Source organism: Papio anubis, chromosome 8 (genome assembly GCF_008728515.1).
Source record: "Papio anubis isolate 15944 chromosome 8, Panubis1.0, whole genome shotgun sequence".
NCBI lineage: Eukaryota > Metazoa > Chordata > Mammalia > Primates > Cercopithecidae > Papio > Papio anubis.
In genome coordinates this window covers 42,997,448-43,015,436 of record NC_044983.1, presented here as the reverse complement: position 1 = coordinate 43,015,436, position 17,989 = coordinate 42,997,448, and the positions used below count along the sequence as shown (strand labels likewise).

The window sequence follows — 17,989 nt, the reverse complement described above, 5'->3', positions numbered from 1 at the left end:
TGTATCTATAGAGAAGGCTGCAGCTGCAGCTCAGGCACCAGCACCCAAGTTGAGGAGCAGATGCTCACTGTGTGTGGCTGTGCTCTGCATGACAACCAGCAGACACCGGCACCGTCCTTAGTAAGCTCTGAAATACTGGGAACCAGTGGCTAGCCAGGCCACAGCAGGCTCAAGAGATCTGACATCTTAAAGTTATGTGATTAATGTTCATAAAATGGAGCTTCCACTTTGGGAAGCAGTTGAGTACCTTCCTTTGCTGTTCTGCCATAGAATATCCACTGCCAAGGCAAAGGTATGCATCCAGTACACCACACTCTCCCCTGCTAGTGATCTTGAGCTAAGGCCTGGGCTGCGGGCGACTTCTCTGCCCCATGCAGCACTGAGCATGGTTGGTGGGTCCCTTATACCTGGTGTGAGGGGATGCTGCTCTCTACAGGAGTGATTAACTTAGATAAGTGCTTAGAACAGCCATGATAAAATATCTCACAGAGAAGAAGTAGGACACATGTGTTTAGAATGAGAGTCTCAGAACTGCACTGATTCCATCAGCCAGAAAGCCATTCAAAACTCCTTGGAATAAGAGTCTGCCAAATGAATTCCACTTATTTAACGTTTAAGATCAATGTTTCTCCCATAGACACTCACCCAAATAACCCCCACTTTCATGACTGTAAGACTGCGGTGCAGGGGAGCAGGCACCACATGACACGAATGGACACGGGCACTAGGAGTTCGGGTACCTGCACAATCCAGATTATGTGAACTCGTTTCACAGTCAGTTAAGTGCCTGCATCTCTTCTGTGCTCAAAATCTTAGTTTCCTTCACCTACCCAACAAATGCGCGTTATTACAGATGTAGTTAACTGACAAGAAAATAGGGTTCCCTCTCATTAAGTGCCAGCTCTCCGAAGTCCTGAAGCAGGTGTCTGCGTTTTTATAAAAGGCCTAATCTTATGGGAAGGTGCTCACAGGACGGTGCTTGAGAACGGCACAGGGCATACATACCATTTCACACAGATGCGGCCTTACAACGGTGACCTCATCATTCAGCTACTGCTGTTTTGCTTTGCAAGGTAAAGCTCCATTGTGGGTAAAGCAATACATAATCATTAGAATACCATGTCTACAGTGGGTCCCTGCCCTTAGCCACCCACACTCCAACCCTCTCAACTGGGAAAACAAGGCAGCAGTCAGAAAGTGATTCCAGGGAAACAGGGTAGCAGCAGAATTGCCTGTTTCAGGCATCAGCAGCCATTCTGCAGCACTTGGACTCTGTGCATTTCTGAGCCATGAGGGTGAGGCCTGGACCATGTTGGAAGAGCCGATTAAAACTGGTGCCAAATGAAACCACATTCCACTGCACATTCCCAGCAACATAAAATAAGACAGATAAGAGGTTCCTTGTTCTCGTTGGAAGTATAAAAGTCCATTATGAAGTTAATATTTGTCTTTAATAATTTTTTTCCTTTTCTTACCAACTTAATGTCCATTATGCCAATTAAAGAATATTTCAAAAACTGTAAAAATACATGTCTTATCTGTCAAGGCAACAGAACAAATCACAGGGAATAAAAAAATAAAACTCTTGATTTGTAGTGGAAGTTGTGGGAGTACAATTTAATTTCTCTTTTAAAAAAGTTTTAAATGTCCCTTCCTTGTTTCCAAAACTACGTGTTTTCCCTTTCTTTCATTCACTGGCTCAGTTTCATAGCTACACGAAGGAGGAACAGCGAGAACACAGCAAACGTGTGTGCCTGCGCACGCATGTGCTGAGAGAGCAGATTAAGTGGCTATGTGGGATGTTTACGTGAGTTATGGGAGCAGTTCTTAGCAGTCCACCAAGAATTCCCGGAATCGGAGTCAGGCCCGGCTGTTTCATTCTAGGTCACTGTCAACTTAAGCAGGCTCTAAAGATCAACAAAGACCTGCCCTTCACTTTATAATCTCTTATGAAGCCTCAACCCAAGGAAAAAACAGAAGAAATCAGAGGAAGAAGTGATAAAACCAGACAGAGAAAAAAAGGGAGCATGGGGAGAAGAGGGCTGGAACCTGAGCGCAAGGGAGCCACTGAGAAAAGGCGGGGGCGAGAGCGAGGGCGGGGCGGGGTAGGGGAGGGGACGCATTGGGGGCGGGGGCCTCGCCCACTCCTGCAGAGGCTTGGGAGGACGGCCGGGAAACCAGAGACAGCAGGACATTGTGTTCTTCTTCTCAAAAACAACCAGCCTCTGCACTCCCAAAGTAAACAGTTAATCCTGTTGTTTATCTTTTTAACATGAGATGTTAGCACGACTTCTACTGCACAGAAATGTGTTTTTTATTCATTTAAAAATCATATTTTCTCTTTGCTGAAATAAAAGTGTGACATGTAAACTTTTAAATATCAATGAACCGAAAGGAGTAACAATCTTACTTTCCTAAAAGTGACTTAACCAAAAGAAGAGGACAAAAACCCTCAGCCTTTTTTTCTTTTGAGACAGGGCCACCCTCCTTCTGTCTCTCAGGCTGGAGTACCGTGCTGTCATCTCGGCTCCCTGCAGCCTCCACCTCCTGGGCTCAACTGATCCTCCCACCTCAGCCTCCAGAGTAGCTGGGACCACATGCGCACTCACTACCTCGCCCCGCTAATTTTTGTATTTTTGGTAGAGACAGGGCTAGGCCATGTTGCCCAGGCTGGTCTCAAACTCCTGGGCTCAAGTGATCCACCAGCCTCAGCCTCCCAACATGCTGGAATTACAAGTGTGAGCCACTGTGACCAGCTGAGAAGGGTCTTTTCTTTTTTTTTTTTGAGATGGAGTTTTGCTCTTGTTGATCAGGCTGGAGTGCAATGGCGTGATCTTGGCTCACTGCAATCTCCACCCCACCAGTTCAAGTGATTCTCCCGTGGCAGCTTCCTGAGTAGCTAGGGTTCAGGTGCCTGCCACCACGCCCAGCTAATTTTTTTGTATTTTTAGTAGAGACGGGGTTTCACTACGTTGGCCAGGCTGGTCTCGAACTCCTGACCTCAGGCGATCCATCGGCCTCGACCTCCCAAAGTGCTGGGATTACTGGCATGAGCCACCAAGTCTGGCCAAGAAAGGCCTTTTCCATACTCACACATCATCTTTATTTTAGAAAAATATTGTGTTGCTGAGATTAACAACAAAACCCTGCTGCAAGCTTGGTCTTTAAGGAAGACACAAATAAAACCGCTGAGACAACTGGTGCCAGTCTGGACTTTGATTTGTTTACTGCCGGTGAATATCGAACTTTTTTTTTTTTTTTTTTTTTTTTGAGATGGAGTTTCGCCTCCCAGGTTCAAGCGATTCTACTGCCTCTGCCTCCTGAGTAGCTGGGACTACAAGCATGCCCACTACGCCCAGCTGATTTTGCATTTTTAGTAGAGACGGGGTTTCTCCATGTTGGTCAGGCTGGTCTCGAACTCCCAACCTCAGGTTATCCGCCCGCCTAGGCCTCCCAAAGTGCTTGGGATTACAGGTGTAAGCCACCGCACCCGGCCAAGACATCTTGTAATTTGATAGACGTTTACCCATGGAACAAGTTTTCAAAGATACTTACCTCTTTTGCCTTTTTTTTTTTAAGACAGGGTCTCAATCTGTTGCTCAGGCTGGAGTGCAGTGGCATGATCATGGCTCAGTGTAGCCTCAACCTCCTGAGCTCAAGTGATCATTCCACTGCACTCTCCCAAATAGCTGGGACTAAGGCCTGTGCTAACGTGCCCAGCTAATTTTTAAATTTTTTGTAGAGATGGGGTCTCGCTGTATTGCTCAGGCTAGTCTGGAACTCCTGGGCTCAAGGGATCTTCCTGCCTTCGCTTCCCAAAGTGCTGGGATTGGAGGCAAGAGTCATTGCTTCCAGCCTGCCTTTTTATTAATTGAAACTTTTATTAATTGTAGAATCGCATGCAGTCCTAAGAAATACCACAGAGAGAACCCCTGTACACCTTACCCAGTTACCCCAAGAGTATAAACTATATGTACTAGTAAACAATAATACAATATCACAACTAGGATATTGACATTGATAAAACCTGCCACTCTTTTACTTGCATGTGTGTCACGTATTTAGTTTGACAGTTTTATCACCTGTGTAGGATCCTGTACCTTCTACCACAGTCAAAATACTTAACAGTTCCATCACCATAAGGGTCCCTCAGGCTGCCCTTTAATAACTCACCTCCTTCCATCTCCCAACCCTCATGACTAACATCAGAAAAACATTAAACTGTCCTCTCTTCTAAAATTTTGCCATTTCAAAAATGTTATAAAAATTGAATCATCCAGTATACAATTTTTGGGATTGGATTTTTTTTTCCTCAGCACAATTCCCTGGTAATTAAAACAAGCTATTATGCCTTTTATTTTTATAACAGCTTTACTGAGGTATAATTCACATACCATAGAATGGACCTGTTTATATTGTAGCAAAATACACATAAAATAAAATTTACTATTTTAATCCTTTTAAAGTGTACCACAGTGGCATTAAGTATATTTGCAATGTTCTGCAACCATCAGCGCTATCTAATTCCAGGATATTTTATCATCCCAAAAGGAAACCTCCATCCATCAATTACTCCTATTCTCCCCTCCCCTGAGTCCCTGGCAACAATTGACTGGATTTCTGCCTCTATGGATTTGCCTGTTCTACTTATTTCACATAAATGGACTCATATGATATGTGGCCTTCTATGCCTAGCTTCTTTTCACTTAGCATGATGTTTTCTAGGTTCACTCATGTTATAGCATGGATCAGTGTTTCATTCCTTTTTGTTGCTGAAAGATATTCCATTACATGGATATATTACATTTATTTATCTTCTATCAGCTGACAGACATTGCAGTTGTTTTGACATTTTTGCATTATGAGTAATGTTGCTATGGAGTGATTGTGTAGAAGTTACATGGACATATGTTTTCAATTCTTAAGAGTATATACCTAGCAGTGAAAATTCTGGGTTATATGGTAATACCACGTTTAACTTTTTGGGGAACTGCCCCACTGTTTCTCAAAATGGCTGCAACATTTTGCATTCTCATCAGGTAGTGTGCAAAGATTCCAACTTCTCCACATCTGAATTCATCCACACTTGGTATTGTCCTTCTTTTTATTGCCATCCTAGTGACTGTGAAGTGGTATCTCATTGTGGTTTTTATCTGCATTTCCCTAGTATCTAATGATGTTGATCATCATGTGCTTACTGTCCATTTGCATATTTTGAATGTCTATTCAAAATTTTCAACCATCTTTTATTTGGGTATCTTTTTATTGTTGAGTTGTAAGTGTTTTTTACATATTCCAGATACAAGTCCCCTATCAGATTAGTGATTTGCAAATTTGTTTTTTGAGGCATTAAAGTTTTTAATTTTGATGAAGTCCCATTTATGTATTTTTTCTTTTGTTGTTTATGATTTTGTTGTCACATCCAAGAAACCATTGCCTAATACTTAAGGTTAGGAAGATATAGTCCTACATTATCTTCTGAGAAATTTAGTTCTTACATTAGGTCTGTGATCCATTTTGCAGTAATTTTTGTGCATGGTATGAGGCAGGGGTCCACCTTAATTCTTTTATATGTGGATACCTAGTCATTCCAAAACCACTGATTGGAATGACTCTTCTTTCTCCATTGAATTGCCTGACACCCATGTCAAAACTCAATGGACCAAAAATGTAAGGTATTATGCCATTTTAAGAACATATACATCATGCCAGTTGTATTAAAAGATAATGTCTTACATGGGTGTAGGTATTAAGAAAGAAAAGAGTCTAAACCTTCTCAAGAAGATCAACCAGAATTTTATCATTGACAAAGAGTTATACGAATGCATCTATATTTCCTAGGGTACACAGAATAAAATCACTGCTGCATTTATTTAGGTCAATGAATACACAGCTAATGTAACTGGCCAGTATCTCTCTTTCTATAGATCTGTTACTTTACCATCATTATGCAGAGATCCCTCTTGAAGAATGCCCCACCGTTCTCCCAGTCACCGAGTCTCAAAACCTGGGAGTACTCTATTTCCTTTCACATCCAGTTGCTGTAACCTGTCCATTTTCCCTCTGCATCACCTTTTAAATATTCTCCTTCTCATCCCCATTGTCATGGTCTTGTCCTTCCTGCCACCTACATGGATTAGGCAGGTGATTCCCAACCTGTCTCTTAACCCCTGTTCTTTCCTTTCTTCTAACCTCTCCTGCAGGTTGCTACTACAGTGCTCCTTCTTATTGAATACAGTTAATCATGTCACTCACCTGGCCAGAGAACTTTGGGAGTATCCCAATGGCTCCTGCATGCCTCTTGGTACACACATGGTGGGGTCTAAGATCAAGATGCTACCACGCCCCTATCTATCTTGGCTCCCACCTGTTCGCCTCATGGAATCTGATAGTCCTTGCTACTCCCACTCATCTAGGTATCATTTTTCAAGTCAAACTGAAACTCCATGTCTTGTATGAAGACTTCTCTTATTCTCATGGTGTAAACAATTCTTTTTCCTTTTTTTCTTTGCGTTAAAAAGTGTTTTCTTTCTTTTTTTTTTTTTTTGTCTTTTAGTTCTCATCACATTTACTATGTATTATAATAACATGAGATCTTTTCTCTCTCCTGGAAGTTTCTTGAAGGCAGGAATCATATTTCTTATTCCCTATGTACCTGTCAGAGTCCTTAGCTCAGAGACTTATGCATTATAGATAATATATGCTTGTTACACCAAGTTGAGTTAATCAACAGGCATTTATTCACCCTTCATGGGGAAAAGGGACATAAGACATAGTTCCTGCCCTTGGGGACAATATGAGGTAGTTCACAAACCAAAACATATATTGCTACAAAGTATACAAGTGGGAAAGGAAGAACTTAGTGAAGTTGTAAATTAGGACAAGAACAATGAAGGAAAAGAGAGAGCAAGGAAGGAGAGATCTACACTAAGAAAGTTTATTGCTCAAAATGTGCCATCAGCTCAGCATCCCTGGGCACACTGTGGTCTTATTTTCTCTCATGTATTCCCCAACTGACTACCAAATGAGCAGCCATTTGGTATTCCCACTTTCCCATGCCTATTCATCACTGAAACCCGAGGGGCCAAGGGTTTCTAACTGGGTATAGAGTAAGGAACAAGACACGGGCCTGGAGATGCAGGTTTTGGTGGTACCATGGGTAATTTAGTGTCCTACAGCTTCCCTTAGGCCACCAAAGGGCATGTTGGCCCACACAAGAGTCACACAGGCTTTCAGAGGCAGAGTTCTTGGAGGGAATAAAGCCTGTAAACCCTGAGGCTCCACTCCATGGAATGGATTAGCATCCCTCTCCTTAGTCATGAACAGTCTAAGGAGAATGAGAAGACAGTTGCTCATATAGTCTTCAGGCTCTATAGTTCCAGTGTGGGACAGGGCCAGAGTCGAATGAACTGGGTGAGGTGGGGGTAAACCACTACTGTAGTGGGCCTACTGGCACAACAGGAAACACAGCGTTGAATCATCCTTAGGGGATTCGCTTCTGAATCAGGGTTTCACATTCTAAGCTGACTGACTGGCTTGGAAACCAGTCCTGTCTAATGCAATGACTTATAAATCACCTGTTTTTGTGAAGTATGCATACATGTTCTACCTGCTCTGACCCTACCAAATAAAAAAACAAGCTGCCTTGGCAAATGCATACACATACAAAGCTTTCTTCTTTTTCAAATATCAACGGTAATTTTGTAAATTCTGCAATCCTAAGAAAACCTGTTTTAGGAACAGTATCACTGAGAAATATTAAATTGTTTTGATACATTTTTCAATGAAGTAATTTCAAATTTGAAGACTAACCATATTCAGTTTACTGTACTTAAGACAGCAGACAACGGCCACTTTCAGAAGGCAACTCTAGCTCTCAGAGAGAAGGAAGGTTCCTAGGTAGAAATTAGTTTTGTTTCCAGCCAGCCCACCTTGGAACTGCCTGCCATGCCCAGCTGACATCCTCCTGCTGCCTGCTCAGCCTGCTCTTTCCACTGGACCTGGGTGCCCAGCAAAACACAGCCTCTAGGATTTTGCTTTGCAGTGCTCACCACCTAACCTAGGTGTATATCTTCCCTCTCTACACACTGGCTCCAAATGCTCAGTGCAGTCTCTGCTGGGAGCGTATGTCACCCTCTCTTTCCTGCCAACCTTTTGAGAAAGTGTGGGCCTCACAGTTCCATTTGACTGCCTCCTACTCACTTTTCTCACTTTTCTGATCATTTAAAAAAGTTTTTATTTATTTAATTTCTGACCCTTATTTATTTTTTAAAAATTTCAATGGCTTTTGTAGGTACAAGTAATTTTTGGTTACACAGATTAATTGTATGGTGTTGAAGTCTGAGATTTTGAGGTTTTAGTGCACCCATCACCTGAGTAGTGTACAGTGTACCCAATAGGTAGTTTTTTTATTCTTCACCCTCTCCCACTCTCCCCCATCTGAGTCTCTGCAGTCCATTATATCACTTTGTATGTCTCTGTGTGCTGGCAGCTTAGCTCCCATTTCTAAGTGAGAACATACAGTATTTGGTTTTCCATTCCTGGGTTACTTCATTTAGAATAATGGCCTCCAGCTCCATCCAAGTTGCTGCAAAAGTCATTGTTTTGTTCTTTTTTTATGGCTGAGAAGTATTCCATGGTGTGTATAGTGATTTTTTAAAATCTACTCATTGTGTGATGGATGGTCACTTAGGTTGGTTCCCTATCTTTGTAACTGTGAATTGTGCTGCAATAAATAATATGTGTATAGGTGTCTTTTTTAAAATAATGATTTACTTTCCTTTGGGTAGATACCCAGCAGTGGGAATGTTGAATCAAATGGTAGATCTACTTTTAGCTCTTTAAGGAATCTCTATACTGTTTTCCATAGACCTGTACTAACTTACATTCCCACCAGTAGTGCATAAGCGTTCCCCTTTCACCACATCTGTTCCAGTATCTATTGTTTTTTAACTTTCAAAATAATGTCCATTCTTGAGGGGGTAAGGTGCTATCTCACTGCGGTTTTAATTTGTATTTCCCTGATAATTAGTGATGTTGAGCATTTTTTTTTCATGTTTGTTGGCCATTTGTAAATTGTCTTTTAAGAAATGTCTATTCATGTCATTTGCCAACTTTTTGATGGGATTACTTGTCTCTTTTTTCCTTGCTGATTTGCTTGAGTTCTTTGTAGATTCTAGATATTAGTCCTTTGTCAGATGCATAGTTTACAAATATTTTCTCTCATTCTGTGAGTTGTCTGTTTACTCTGATGATTATTTCTGTTGCTGTGCAGAAGCTTTGTAGTTTAATTAGGTCCCATTTATTTATTTTTTTGTCTTTGTTGTAATTGCTTTTGGGTTCTTAGTCATGAATTTTTTGCTTAAGGGATGTCCAGAAGAGTTTTTCCTGGGTTATCTTCTAGAATTTTTATGGTTTCAGGTCTTAGATTTAAGTCTTTGATCTATCTTGAGTTGATTTTGTATAAGGTGAGAGATGAGGATCCAGTTTCATTCTTCTCCATGTGGCTTTTCAGTTTTCCCATCACCACTGATTAAATAGGGTGTCCCTCCCCTAATTTATGTTTTTATATGCTTTGTTGAAGATCCATTGGCTGTAAGTATTTGGCCTTATTTCTTGGGCTCTTTATTCTTTTCCAGTGGTCTGTGTATCTACTTTTGTATCAGCACCATGCTGATATAAGGTAACTAGAGCCTTATAGTATAATTTGAAGTCAGGTAACATGACACCTCCAGGTTTATTCTTTTTCCTTACTATTGCTTTGGCTACTCAGGCTCTTTTTTGGTGCCTATGAATTTTAGGACTGTTTTTTCTAATTCTGTGAAAAATGATGTTGGTATTTTGATGCGATTTACATTAAATCTGTAGGTTGCTTTGGGCAGCATGATCATTTTCATGATAGTGATTCTTTCAATCCATGAGATGAGTCGTGTTTACATTTGTTTCTATCATCTATGATCATTTTCAGCAGTGTTTTGCGGTTTACTTTATCTTTCACCTCCTTGGTTAAGTATATTCCTAGGTATTTTATTTTTTGCAGCTATTGTAAGAAAGACTGGGTTCTTGATTTGATTCCCAGCTTGGTCATTGTTGGTGTATAGCAGTGCTACTGATTTGTGTACATTGATTTTGTACTCTCAGACTCTGCTGAATTTGTTTATCAAGTCTAGATGTCTTTTGGAGGAGTCTTTAGGATTTTCTAAGTATACAATCATGAGTGGAAACAACACCAGTTTGACTTCCTCTTTTCTTATCTGGGTGCCCTTTAATTCTTTCTGTAGCCTGATTGTTCTGGTTAGCACTCCCAGTACTACGATGAATAGAAGGGTGACAGTGGGCACCCTTGTCTTGTTACAGTTATCAAGGGGAATGCTTTCAGCTTTTCCCCATTCAGTATGATGTTGGCTGTGGGTTCGTCATATATGGTTTGTGACGTATGTCCCTTCTATGCCAGGTTTGTGGAGGGTTTCTATCATAAAGGGTTGCTGGATTTTATTGAATGCTTTTTCTGCATCTATTAAAATGATCGTATGATTTTTGTTTTTATATTTTGTCAATGTGATGTTATCATATTTATTGACTTGTATATGTTAAACTATCCCCTTAAAGTTTTTAATCTCAAATTTACTAAAAAGTTCTAAATACAGTAAAAATCATGTTTTTTTTTCCCCTGAATTATTTGAGGGTAACTTCCTGACATGATACCCCTTCATTCCCAAATACTTTTGTGTGTTTTTCCTACAAACAAGGACTTTTTCCCATATAACCGCTCTACAGCCATAAAAGGAGGACATGAATCCTAATCTTCCCTCCATCTAATCTTCCTACTCACTCATGTTTCACCCATTGCCTTGGTAACGTCCTAGAGCAAAAGGAGATAGTTCAGAATCGGGCTGCATTTAGTTATCATGTCTCTTAATACTCTGCAGTCTGGAATGGTTCCTCAGTCTTTCCTTGACTTTCATAACCCTGACATTTTGTAAGGAAACAGTTCAGGTATTCTGCAGGGTATGAACCCTCATTTTGGGTTTGTCTGATTTCTTCTGATTATGAGATTCAGTTGATGTATCATTTGTAAAAATAACACAGAAGTGATAATGTGTACTATTTTTTGTTTGTTTGTTTGTTTTGCATTCTTTCCACTTTTTCTTAAGACGGGCTCTTTCTATGCTGCCTAGGCTAGATTACAGTAGTTATTCACAGGAATGATCATTGTGCACTACAACCTCAAACTCCTGGACTCCAGTGATCCTCTCACCTCAGCGCCCTGAGTGGCTGGGACTATAGGTTTGCATCCTGGGCTGGCTTCTAATTACATTCTGTGTATTACAATAATTAAATTCTGTGTAATTAAAATAATTACATTATTTTAATTTGTCCCGATACTGATGATGTTCACTTTTGAAAACTTAAGGTGTTATCTGTCAGGCTTCTCAACTATAAGTTACTCTTTTTCCTTTTGAAGTTAAAAAACATTATGTGGGAGATACTGTGAAACCGTCTAATATTCTATTCCTTATCAAATTTCCAATTCATTCATTTTCTTAAATTCTTTTTCATTTTTATTTTTCATTTGTTTTTATATCAGTGTGACTCATGGAGTCTTACTGAATGGTTTATAATCCATAACTATCTTTTATTTTGATGCATGAATTGCCCCAGATTTGGCTAGCTGGGGACTCTTTCAAGCTAGCTTTGGTGTCCTTTTTCTTTTTGATGTCCCCATCATTCTTTGAGAACATTCTTACTTTCTAACGTAACAAGATTTCAAGGCTCATCTTGTATTTTCTCTCATCCAAACTTGGAATCAGCCACTTTGCCAAGTCCCTTCAGGTATTTAAAAGCTACTATCTGGCACTAGGTGTGCTCATTGCTACTGACGTATCACTGTCCCAGGGCCTCTTAGAACAGCTGGGAAGTGTGTGCACATATACACCCTCTCACACACACTGACTTCTATTCATTTATCCATCCATCTTGAAAATCATGAGTTTGTACTACCCTAATTCTGATCAAACATGACAGGGTTCATTTTACTTTTCTTCCTTTTGATATTTGTGACTCACAGGTCCCTCAACAAATTCAATATGTTTAAAACAAAACACATCATCTTCTCAGCTTTCTCCAACTCTGTCCTCCCTCCTGAATTTTCTGTCTCATTAATGGTACCACCATTCATCTTGTTGCCCAAACCTTAGAATCCTTCTGGATCCCTCCCTTTTCTCCACCTCCCACATCCAATCAGAGTGCGAAGTTGAATTACCTTTCTACCTCTTGGATATCTCCAGTTCTACACCATGTCTTTATCCACCAGCTTGCCCTAATGGAGGACTCAGACTCTCTTGCTTCTCACATAGTCATTTAGAATCACTTCTGCAGGGGTTCCAGAATTTCTAATGGCTTTGTATCACACGTGGAAAAAAACCCAAAGGCCTTATTGTCATGGCTTTTTAGACCTCCTCATGATCAGAGTCCCAACCCTACCCTACCTCTCTGACCTTCATGTATGTGATGCACAGAAACACTGGCCTCCTTGTCATTCCACAAACATGCCAAACAGATCCCTTCTTGCATCCTCAAGTACCAGATCTCCCTGCTGAGATGCTCTCCCTACACATTTATATGACTTACCCATCTCCATTCAAGTATTACCTTCTCAGTGAGGCTTTCCTTGAGTCTTACGTAAAAATAGCAGACCTCCACCTTCACTGTCCCTTATCTTTATTTGAAGTTGTAACCATCATTTCTTTCTTTCTTTTTTTTTGAGACAGAGTCTCACTCTGTCACCCAGACTGGAGTGCAGTGGTGCAATCTCAGCTCACTGCAACCTCCGCCGCCTGAGTTCAAGCGATTCTCCTGCCTCAGCCTCCTGAGTAGCTGAGATTATAGGTGCGTGCCAACACGCCTGGCTAATTTTTGTATTTTTAGTAGAGATGGGGTTTCATCATGTTGGCCAGGCTGGTCTCGAACTCCTGATCTCAGGGATTCCACCCACCTCAGCCTCCCAAAGTGTTGGGATTACAGGCGTGAGCCACTGCGCCTGGTCTTAATTTCTTACATTATATCTATTGGTCTGTGGCCAGTCTTCCCCCAAATAATGGCAGTTCCAATGGTGTATGGATTTATTTATTTATTTAGGCTCTTATTTCTTGCTGTATCCCTAACACCTAGAACAATGCTTGAAACACAGTACGCACACAATAAATATTTGTTGAATGGATAAATGTTTCAGCATGGTCTTCTTAATTATATTACACAGTGGCTTCACATTATATCATGCTGTATGTCATATTCAATTAAATAATTCCCCTACACTGACACTTAGGTTGCTTATATTTTCCCCATTATTATAGGTATTGCTACCATGAAGAGGAACAGTGTTGCTTTTGTTATGTGTACTTTTTTAGTTTTCATGAATTAAATTTCTAGGGAGTACTGGGTCAAAGAGTATAACACTATTGCTATATATACTGCTTTCCAAAATATATATAATGTCTAAAAATTTCAAGATAAATAACTATATATAAAGTCCTTTCATTTTTCTGAATAATATATATGACTCAAAATTTAAAGGTATATGGTGACATTTCCCTCCCTCCAGCTCCCATCCTTCATCTTCTAGTTCCCAGCTACCTCTCACAGATAATCACTGTTACTTGTTTCTCACATATGCTTCTAAAGTTTCTCCCTATATATTCCAGGAATATAGCCCATTTCAAGCATCCCACCATTCCTTCAATGTAACCAATGTCACATATTTTTCTGTGACAGTTCATTGAGTGTTTCCTCATTCTTCTTGTAGTCACATAGAGAGCTGCATGGTATTCCACTACAAGCATGTGCCATAATTTTTAATTTCCTAATGCTGACCTTTATGCCATTTCCACTTGCTATCACAAAGAATGGGGCAAGGAATAAGCTTATATTTCATATATACACAAGTATATCTGTTGGATAAATTCCAAGAAGTAGAAGTGCTGGGTCAAAGAGCTGACCTGTTAAAAATTCACACACACACACATCTGTATATACACATGCCAAGGTGCTCTCTCTGGAGTGGTGACAATGTACTCTCCCTCCACCAAACGAAGAGTGTTTATTGCCTCTCAGCCTCACCAAACAAAAGTTACTAAAATTTTAGATTCCTGCAAAATTGGTAGGGGAAAAATAATAGTGTTATTTTAATTCATTTTTTTTTAAATCATGAGACATTGAGCATATTTTCCTTTTATGAACTGTGTATTCATAACCTTTGCCCATTTTTATACTGAGTTGTCAGTCTTCCCTACTAATTTCTATAAGTACCTCATGTACTAGGAAGAGTGGCTCTTTGTAATACAAATTATACATACATATTCTCGATTTGCCATTTAACTTTTAATTTTGTCATGTGGGCTTAATTAATACTTTCTTTTGGATCCATGGATGTTGAATCACAGAAAAAACTTCCACCTCAAGATACTTCTCCCGCTATTTCTTCTAGAACTTTTACAATTTCAGTTTTTATGTTTAAATCTTTGATTCATTTGGAATCTATCTTGGTGTAAGATTAAAGTATAAATCCAATTCATTTCTTTTTCCAGATGGCTAACCTATTGTCCTTACCCATTTATTGAAGGGTTCATCTTTCCCTATTGATTTGAAATGTATGTATTTATTAACTAAATTCCTGTATATATTTGGGACTCTCTATTCCACTGGTCTATCTACTACATTAAGGTGAAAAAAATCCTTTAACTTAAAATTAACCTTAGAAAGTGGCTTTCATTAATTTGTTTCCCATAGCTAGATGTTATTTATCTTACGGTGTTTCTATAAAGACTAGAGAAGATAATTCCTTCCTGGCCGTCACGTGCTTACCTCTCTCCCCCATTGTAAGCACATATCCAATTCGACTTCTTCAGCTTGGAGTCTTAAAGGTCTCCACTTCAACAAGGCCATCACTAGAACTCTGGCCTCCCCCAGTCACCCCTCACCTCAATAACCACCATACCACCACCAGTCCAACAACTTCACAGTCATCCTTGAGACCCCACTTCCTATCATCCCACATCCAATTTTTAGCTGGTACTGTAAACCATATCTCTAAAACAGACCCTGAACCTTTCGCTTTTCACCATAAGCACTCTGCTCCAGGTCGTCAGTCTGACCTGGCTGGATTTTTGAAATGGCCTAACTTGTTTCCTGTTCCTACTCTTGTACCTCCACATTCCATTTGATCTGGAGCAGCTGATGTGATCTTTTCAAAGCACAGATTGGATCACATGTATCTCATGCTGAAAACCTTAAAGGCTTCTCACTGTCCTTGGAACGAAGTCTGAACTTCTGGCACCTGGCTCTTCTCTGTGCTAAGCATCTGTCTCAGCCCCTGGGTTCTCTACATCCCAGGTACACTGGCCTCTCCTCTGCTCCTAGAACACACCAAGTCCATCCTTTTCTTTGCAATAGCTGGTGTCTTTGCGTGGAAAGTGTGTCTCCTGGAGCTTTTCATGGCTGACTCCACTTCATCCGTTAGGTTTCACCTTGAAGCTCTCCCTCCTCAGCTTCCCCTCACTGCTCATTCCAAGGTGACCTTGATGCTCCTACCCAGGTTATTCCATATCATGGCACACAGTGTTACGTCTCATAATAATTGGGAGTGCTTTTTGAACACTTAGCATTTACCATGTACCAGGACCTGTTCTAAGTGCTTTGTGACTATTATCTCATTAATATATCAATCACATAAGGAGATACCATCATAACCTCCATTTTACAAATGAGAAAAGCAAAGCATAAGGTAATCTGTCCAAGGTTACCTGGCTACAAACCAATTGAAAATGATCTTATTTACTTTATTCTGGAGAGCTAGCCCCTTGTCTGTTTTGTTCATTGCTCTATATTCCTAAACCCAACATGAGGAGGTGCTCCATAATTTTGTGATGCCTAGCAAGCACTCAGTAAATGAAGGTAACACGGTTACCTCATCATCACAGAATGTGCCACATGAAACACCTTGCGTGATAGTGGGGCACAGCTAAGAAGGAGAGAGACCTGACATCAGCTTCCATTCAGATTTATGCAGTGCTTGGCTGTCCTACCTAACCCTCCCTGCCAGGTGTGTAAGTAAGGGGATGCCTAGGGAGGCAAACAGTGGAGCCTGCAATCCCCAGGGCCCTTCTTCCTTGATAAACACCACAGGACTGGCTTGGCCATGTGGCTAAGCTTGGGTGTGAGGTGGAGTGACTGCTAAGGACCAGCCACCAGCACTCCATCTTCACAGCAGCCAGGACAGACCGAGGGTGGAATGCAGAGGTTCCAGGACAGACTGAGGGTACAGCCCATAGGTTCCAGAAATGTGAATACCATACCCTATGCCTCTGTTGACACTGTTTAAACAGTGTGTAGTTAAAAAGCATTTACATGTCACTAACTATATGAATGACCTCAAAAAGGTGTATCTAGTTGAACAAAACATAACATAAAAAGACCCAATCTCTAGTAATATTCTACAGTCATGATCAAATATAGCTGAATTTCTATTTCATGAGGGCAGGAATGAAAGTCTTTCCATTTTGAATAATAGTGTTCATATTAAAGCTTTTGAATACACAGTTTAGGTTTTTCATGGCAAATGCTTTTTTGTGTATATAATATACATAGGAAATATTCCACTAACTATTGAGTTGCAGTCAGGCACAGTGGCTCATGCCTGTAATCCCAGCACTTTGGGAGGTCAAGGTGGGAGGATCACTTGAGCCTAGGAGTTTGAGATCAGGCTGGGCAAGATGATGAAACCCCATCTCTAGAAAACAACAACAACAACACTAACCAGGTGTGGTGATATGTGACTTAAGTCCCAGCTACTCTGGAGGCTGAGGTGGGAGGATCGCTTGAGCATGGGAGACTAAGGCTGCAGTGAGCTGTGATTGCACCACTGCACTCCAGCCTGGGTAAGAGAGCAAGACTGTCTCAAAACAAACAAATAAAAAATTAAAATAAATAAAATAGAAGTTGCAGTTATAGAAGTATGGCAAATACTACAGAATGCAGACTAGACGGTAAAGAATTATACCTATTAATCATCTGAATATTACAATTTTCAGACTTTAGATATAGACTGAATTTGACTTAAAATACATTCAGTTAAAAAAAAAAAAAAAAGCATCCCACAGTTGTGTAGGTATTATTCATGTTTTAAGGCCTTTATAAACCTCAACAGTTATCTAGGTATAAGAAGTTAGCTGAGAAGACTAAATATACTAACAATGATTTCAGTGCAGTAGAACAAAGTAGAATCAATTAAAATAATCCAGATTCAATCCATAAGAGTCCATATGCTAGAATCCATATGTATGATTAAGATCTTTATAATTTCCCAAATTTGAAAAATATTGCAATATCTGTACATGTTCCTGCCTTCTATCAAATCCCATTTTTTTTTCCCGTTTATTTATTTAGAGACAGGGTCTCACTCTGTTGCCATCATGGCTCACTGCAGCCTTGAGCTCCTGGCCTCAAACAATCCTCTTGCCTCAGTCTCTCAAGTAGCTAAGACTACAGCACGCGCCATCATGCCTCGCTAATTTTTAAATTTTTAGTAGAGACGGGGTCTCACTTTGTTGCCCAGGCTGGTCTCAAACTCCTGGCTTCAAACAATCCTCCTGCCTCCCAAAGTGCTGGGATTAAAGGGATAAGCCACTGTGGCCAGCCCACAGTTGCTTTTCAACCTTTCCTAAAGTTTCCTCTTTTATTGGTGAGCTTTTTTGAATACGAAAAACATTAACACTTTAAAAGAGTTTATGACAGGTCCCGAAGAAGTCAGCGGGGCTGTCCTGACCTATAAATCCTGGGCCTCAGAGTGCGGGTTCACTCACTGGCCTCACATAGCAAGCACATGTCGAATTCTTTTTTTTTCTTTTTTTGAGATGGAGTCTCGCTCTGTTGCCCAGGCTGGAGTGCAGTGGCGCGATCTTGGCTCACTGCAACCTCCGCCTCCCGGGTTCACGCC

At 40.5% G+C, this 17,989-nt stretch overlaps 1 protein-coding gene across 12 annotated transcripts in view; it reads right to left on the bottom strand.

Moving 5' to 3' along the window:
- SPIDR (scaffold protein involved in DNA repair) overlaps window positions 1–17,989 on the bottom strand; it is a 481,415-nt gene that overhangs the window by 80,096 nt on the left and 383,330 nt on the right. Inside the window, exon 1 of one of the 12 annotated variants that reach the window (XM_021942296.2) lies at window positions 6,256–6,521. The exons of the other annotated variants lie outside the window; for them this stretch is intronic. Coding sequence (XP_021797988.1) covers window positions 6,256–6,314 — 59 coding nt within the window. The 5' untranslated portion in view covers window positions 6,315–6,521. Of the gene's footprint in view, window positions 1–6,255; window positions 6,522–17,989 lie in introns of those variants that run through there. 12 annotated transcript variants of the gene reach the window in all.